The 7,500-nt window shown below is 44.6% G+C and overlaps 1 protein-coding gene across 1 annotated transcript in view; it reads left to right on the top strand.

Moving 5' to 3' along the window:
• The window catches only part of atad2b (ATPase family AAA domain containing 2B), a 105,883-nt gene that overhangs the window by 46,712 nt on the left and 51,671 nt on the right, over positions 1–7,500 (top strand). Inside the window, exon 23 of the mRNA XM_062550365.1 lies at positions 5,372–5,491. Within this exon, the coding sequence (XP_062406349.1) occupies positions 5,372–5,491 (120 nt within the window). The remainder of the gene's footprint in view (positions 1–5,371; positions 5,492–7,500) is intronic.

Raw genomic sequence — 7,500 nt, 5'->3', positions numbered from 1 at the left:
TTTTTGAGCAGCGGAGCGCCCCGAGAAAGCGTCACGCCTTCCTGGAGAGCCTTATTAACTGAGCAGCGATTCCGTTTGAGCTCCTCGTCCGTGGGTGCAGAATTAGACCATCACCTCAGGATACCTGCTACAGTTTTATACGTTTGTTTGTTTGTTTGTTTGTTCGATTTGTTTATTTATTTATGGGGAAAAGTGAAATCCTGTTTGCCAGGGAGAGGATTGGATTTTTAAAATACTGCTGCTGCTGACTTAGTGAGTAAATCCATCCTCATCACCATCGTAATACCTACTCACACACACACACACACACACAAACACTCGCACGCATGCACACACACGCACACGCAAATACTTGCGCACACACACACACACACACACAAACACTCGTGCACACACACACAAACACACACACACACACACACACACACACACACACTCGCACGCACAGAAACACTCGCACGCACACTCACACTCACGCACACATACACACTCACTCACACGCACATACACACACACACACACACACAGGGATCGCTCTTTGACCTAAATCAAGAGCTCAACTCCTCACCCTCAGCCTCTTCTGCATCTTTTTGATTCAGAGATTAACAAACACTAAGACAGCATGAAGCCAATTAAGATTGCTGACATAATTTATTCATTTAGCTTTTCCGCCAACACACACACACACACACACACACACACACACACACGCTCACAACCACACACAGACGCACACACACATGAATAAGCACAAGCATATACGTACACCCCCTCCCCCCCCAACCATCACACACACACACACACACACACACATACTCACACACATACTCACAACCACACACAAAGACGCACACACACATGAATATGCACTAGCATATACATACACCCCCTCCCCCCCAACCACCACACAGACACACACACACACACACGCACACACACACACACACACATGAATATGCACAAGCATATACATACACCCCCTCCCCCCCAACCACCACACAGACACACACACACACACACACACACACACACACACACACACACACACACACACACACGCACGCACATACATGCAAATGTTCACACACTAATGTACACGCACACGTCCTGTTGGTCCGTGCTCCCTTGAGTGTTTTGACATGTTGGCAAGGTTGCCATGCGTGTGATGGAGCAGATTTCAATTATTCACGTTTCCCTGGCAACTATAAAGGCACACTAACATTCGGCTGACAATTAGCAATTAAACACACACACACACACACACACACACACACATACACACACACACATACACACACACACACACACACACATCTGGCACCGGCAACAGTGGGGACTTTCAGACACTTGCAGTATTGCATGCCCATTTGGAATGCCACAATACTAGAAATTTTGCAGTCGATACCACCATCAGTGAAATTACACATTTCTCAATACCCAATCAGAAAAAAACAATTGTCAGGCTGGCTGGTAAATTAAGCTCTTTGTGAATCAAGCAATCAGAAAAGGCAGAATTCTAGATTTTAGACCAGAGGTGGTCGAACTATAGTCCACCGACCGTATCCGGCCCACCACACACTTTATAAATGGTGTTAGCGAAGTTAAACAGCGTGAAATTAGCAGTAAGAAATTGATATTTAAAGCAAAATTACTTTTTCACTATTATAATTGAAATGATAGAAAACAGTGTTTTGTTTTTTTTTGTAGGGTGGGCCGGCCCGCTAGCCAATTTTCAAAACCCAATGTGGCCCATTGAGCCAAAATGTTTGCCCGTCCCTCAGTTTTAGACAACCCAAAACATATCTTGAACCAGGAATTTGAGAAGTTACCTTCAGGCACACAGTTTCGGATGCCAAATTGTAGACTGAACAGTGAACAGGTGTAAGAACTAATTTCCCATCCGCCATTAAGATGCTGAATGATAATAAATAGCAGTATGTTTTGTAACTTGGGCTTTATGGTGGCCCCACTTGCTGCTGTTGTCCACCACTTCATTTTTTACCTCCGCCAAGGAGGTTATGTTTTCATCAGGGTTTGTTTGTCTGTCTGTCTGTCTGTCTGTCTGTCTGTCTGTTTGTTTGTTTGCAAGATACCTAAAATAGGTTCGATGAAATTTTCAGGGAAGGTCTGAAATGACCCAAGGAAGAAACTATTAAAGTTGGGAGTGATCCGTATCACCATCTAGGTCCAAGAGGAGGTTTGCGAGTGAGGGGAGGGGTGCTTTTCTAGTTTTATTTTATTTTATTTTATCCCCATTCTCCATCATTTAACAAACTACCCACGTAAGGTGTAAGCACATTTCTGTTGGAGCTTCAACATATTTCATGTAGATGTTCTTGTTGCCGTTGAGTATGTTGGGCAATGTGTGATGCAGTGTCTTGGGAGTGAAGTACATGTACTCTATGTATGAATGCATAATTCATGTCGTTTGTAAATACTTTAAGTTACTGTATGTGAAGGCTAGAGCCCAAGACTGATTTTCCGCAGCAGACAATAAAATCTACCTGGAGAGAGAGAGAGATGCTGCACACTCCGAGTTACAAGTAGATTAGTTATTATAAAAGCGGTAACATTTTGGCCTACGGCCTTCTTCAGATTGCATGAGTGAATTCAGATGCGATCTGAAGAAGGCCGTAGGCCGAAACGTTACAGCTTTTATAACAAATAATCTACTTGTAACTCGGAGTGTGCGCCATCTCTCTCTCTTTCCATAAGCTTATAACCGTTAACTGCACCACGTTTTTTGGTGTGCGTTTGCAACTCTCCTTCAAAATAAAATCTACCTGACCTGTGTCCTTACCGTCGGAGATATACAGTACATGCTTCTTCCCAGCTATGCCACTAGTGCGGCAGACTGCAAGCACTCAGCCAGTGTGTTAATCACTGCTCTCCTTCAGTAGCCTGATAACCCCACGCCAGGTGGCATTGTGGGACAAGCAAACACAATTACGGGGTTATCAGGGAAGGTCGTACTGCAAATTTGCCAAACAAATTAGATTACCTGCACAGACATCCCTTTAGGAGTATTCTTTTTTCCATCCTAACGTTAGACTTATTTTAAGGAATCGTAGAGCTAAGCAGACAGTCACACCCTATCTGGCGCACCAGAAAGCACAACATGTAGGCTCACTTGTGTAAGCTCTCCATGGATTCAGCCATTCACTCGAGGGTAGTTGGCGATGTAGACTCAACACTACAAATTGAAGTAGGATTTTGTGTTCATAGTCAGCCATGCCAAAATGCAAAATGTGTGTGTGTGTGTGTGTGTGTGTGTGTGTTTGTGTACTTGTGTGTGTGTGTGTGTGTGTTTGTGTGTGTGTGTGTGTGTGTGTGTGTGTGTTTGTGTGTATGGATGGATGGATGAACACCTGTAAGCATATGAGCTGCTGCCACTAGGCTTGGCGGTATTGCATTTCTTGGACATGCAGTACTTCTGTACCTCCAAAAAGAACAATCTCCGTCATGCTTTGTGTCGAGCTGGTACCAACGTATCAGTTCTCATGACCTGCAGCCTCCTCTACCCCTCTAGCTCCAGGAGCGTCATATCCACCTCATAGCCCACTCAACATCTTCCCACCACAGCACTGCATTTGTCCACTAAGTGCCTATGGCAGTGTGTGTGTGTGTGTGTGTCTGAGTCTGTCTGTGTGTGTGTGTGTGTGTGTGTGTCTGTCTGTGTGTCTGTGTGTGTGTGTACCCCTGTAATATGAGTGGGTGTGAAGAGGATGGCTGATGCCAGTGCCGACGCTCTCCCGTGGCGAGGCCTGTTCATCGTCTCCGGACGGAAGACGTTAAACTGCAGCGGCAGACTCCGCAGCGCTCCACAGCCCAGCTTCCTGCTCGCTCCGCGCCGCGCCACGGCTGAGACAGCCGAGCCATCCCATTGGCCGTGAGGTGGCAGTCAGACGCAGTCACTTCACGTTACGTCTCCCGCTGCTCCATCGCCCCCCACCCCCCGCTCGGCTCGCTCCGTTCCCAGGCTGTGGCTCCGAGTGTTCGGAACGCGTCGAAACACACGCGCGGGTTGTCGCCGGGATGAAAAAGAATTATTCAAAGACGGTTCCGCCTCTGTTACTTGGTTATTTATTTATTTAATTTTTTTCCTCCTCGTCTGGGCGCCGGTAGCGTAAGTCTCCGCTGTTGCCGAAACCGAAACCAGCTTGGCGCTAACAAGCGGAGCGCTACCAAGAAGCGCTGCGGAGACTGTGGAGGCCCAGCAGGAGCTACGCCCCCCTACCGGAAGCTTCTCTCCTCTAATTAGCGCCTGGCTCGCTGGCACAGGGCACATTGCAGCCCATGCCCCCCCCCACCAACACCACCCCCCCGGACCGTTCGCCCCAGAACCCCAGTTCCCCTCAACCGACCCTCCCCTACCCCCCTGCTTGTCAGCCAGCATGCCTAACGAGGCCCCCCTAGAACCTCTGTATGCCCCCCCGCAAAGTCTGTCAGTGTAACAAGCACGTACACACACACACACACGGACACGGACACACACACACGGACACACACACACGCCTCTCTCTGTTCTGTCCTGGTTTTTGTTTGTCTACTGGTTTTGTTTTTTTCACTGCAGCTGTTTTTCGTTGTTTTCTTCCTCTTCTTCTCCTTGTGTTTGTGTTTGTGTTGTGTGTGTGTGTTGCTGTGCTCCTCCTCCGTGACATTTGAAGGATGCCGTGTTAAATGATGTGTGTGTGTGTCTGTGTGTGTGTCTGTGTGTGTGTGTGTGTCTGTGTGTGTGTAAAGATGGAGACTTGGAGAGGCTTGTGTGTCCACAGAAGTCCCCCGATGATTACCACCCAGTGGAAATGCACTTTTCTTCCCTCTCTTCTCTGCTCTTTCTTCTGCCTCCCGCTCTCTCCCTCTCTTTCTCTCTCCTCTCTCTGCTCACTCTCTCTCTCTCTCTCTCTTTTTTCTTACTTTATCTTCTCTCCTCCCTGTGCGGTGAGGGAGGGAGGGAAAAAAAGGAGCACAATAAAAAGACAATAATCCCTTCAGCAGTAGGCTCTCCTGTGCCGCTGGGGGCGGGAGCGTTTGATGGAGAAGTTTCTAGAAGCCCAAGCTAAAGGAGAGCTCGTAATGAGGGAGATGGAGATGGCCTGCTGTAGCAGAGGAACACACACACACACACACACACACACACACACACACACACGCACACAGAGTTCTAGATACACTTCTCGTACATGCATACACATATAGACAGGGTTATTCATCTGCTATTGCCTTGGTCTTGCAGTCACAGCCTTTGTTGTCTTTGTAATACATGTGTAATAGCTTGCATTATAACAGGTTAGTGTGTGTTTGGTTTATATATTCCTGATTATAGCATGCTGTATAACGTTTATAATTGTGTGTTTTTTTTGCCCCTCAGACAAGATCATCCGGCACCGGGCCTGCAGTTTGAGGGACACGGCCCACGCCACGATCGCCTCTGAGCTTGACCCTGAGTTCGACCGCATGTGTGAGGAGATCAAGGCACGCAGGAAAAGAGGTGAGAAACACACGCATGTATACACTCGTGTCATGGACCAAACAGACACTCTTGCCCCACTCTTGCCCCCCCCCCCCCCCCTCATTTGCTCTCTCTTTATCTCTCTCTCACATTTTTTTTAGTCATGGTATTATAATAATGTGTTACCTCTGTCTGTCTGTGTTCACACACACTCACAGCTTGAAACCTGCTAGTCTGATTTGTGCAGGGCTTTGAACCAGAATTATCTCCCAATTGATTCGTTCCGAACAGAAACAGGGTCATTCCGTGTCAAATCACCCAGTGCCGGAAAGTGACCCTCTCCGAAAAAATCTGAAATAAATCACAGGTGTTTGTAGACTAGACCTATGCACAAATCTGAAATAGTATACCTGGATCACTAATGGTTTAAAATCTACAGCCCTTTGAAGCTTCAAGTCATTTTAAGCATTGTGGTGAACAGTCCTTTTTGGTCAACTTGCAACGTTATTGGTTCTTTTGGTATTTCACACACATCAGTGAAACTATGTGAATGGAAGCACATTTTCCTGTTGAATTAAGAAATCTAATCAGATGAGACGTGTCTTGTGTAATTTCCCCTCTGCAAAGCTCTGAAAATGGCTATAAATTCATTATGTGAAAAGACATCATCACTTTTGAAGGCTTCTCATTCGAAAGGTATGTGCCACAAATTTCATCAGGTTTTTTTCCCACTCATATATGGACTATAAGGTCATGTCCATGCATCAACTTTGGTTGTAATCGTTGTCATAATGTCAGAGCATTTTGTTTTAATTGGGCTTGATTTTCAAAAAGCCCATTTTCGTCCTATCATTTCACCATGTGGACAGTTAACAGGATTTTTTTTAATTTTACCATATCACATTCTGTATGTGAGGATCATCTGTCCAAAATTTGGGCTTGTTGCTGAGTTTCTTTATTGGAGATATGATTTTTGGAAAATATTCTCTATAAATCCACTGAACTTGCATTGGATCTGCAGTACTACTTTGCACCACATGGGATGCTCTTTTAATACAATGGAAGTCAATGGAAGAGTAAGAGATTCACTTGTTTGCTGCACATATCCAATCTAAACACACATTTTATGGTTCATAGTTGAATTGCTCCAAGTAATGATTGCAACATGAACAACATACTACTCATAAATAAATCTTATTTAGCTAAATAAACTGATCAAGCTAAATATACACACATAAGACTGACTGATCATACATGCAGCAAGAAGATTTAGCTTGCCATCTTTGTAACAGTTTTCTACACCACCATAGAAGTTGGAAAATGAAAGTCATGAACATATTCAAGAAAAAAGGGGTTTCAAGAATTCAGTGCATTATCAGATGCAGAAAAAGCGTCAGATGCAGTTTAGAGCAAATATTTCACTTGATGAAGATGACCATGCATGTTTCCATCACATAAAAGTTTTAATCAAAAGGTATGAGGGCTCAAAACGCTATTGCCTGGATCCAAGACGCATTCATGAAAAGGAGATAACTCATCAAGTATCTTGTATGTATGATGACCAGTCAGTCTTATGTGTGTATAATTTGCTTGATCCGCTTATTTTCTCTAAATAAGATTTATTTATGAGTAGTATGTTGTTCATGTTGCAATAATTACTTGGAGAAATTCAACTATGAACCATAAAATGTGTGTTTAGATTGGATATGTGCAGCAAACAAGTGAATCTCTTACTCTTCCATTGACTTCCATTGTATTAAAAGAGCACCCCATGTGGTGCAAAGTGGTACTGCAGATCCAATGCAAGTTCAGTGGATTTATAGAGAATATTTTCCAACTCAGCAACAAGCCCACATTTTGGACAGATGATCCTCACATACAGAATGTGATATGGTAAAATTAAAAAAAAAATCTGTTAACTGTCCACATGGTGAAATGATAGGACGAAAATGGGCTTTTTGAAAATCAAGCCCAATTAAAACAAAATGCTCTGACAATATGACAACGATTACAACCAAAGTTGATGCATGGACATGACCTTATAGTCC

This window comes from Sardina pilchardus, chromosome 12 (genome assembly GCF_963854185.1).
Source record: "Sardina pilchardus chromosome 12, fSarPil1.1, whole genome shotgun sequence".
NCBI lineage: Eukaryota > Metazoa > Chordata > Actinopteri > Clupeiformes > Clupeidae > Sardina > Sardina pilchardus.
The sequence above is the reverse complement of the archived record's forward strand: the minus strand, read 5'-3'. Positions and strand labels throughout refer to the sequence as shown.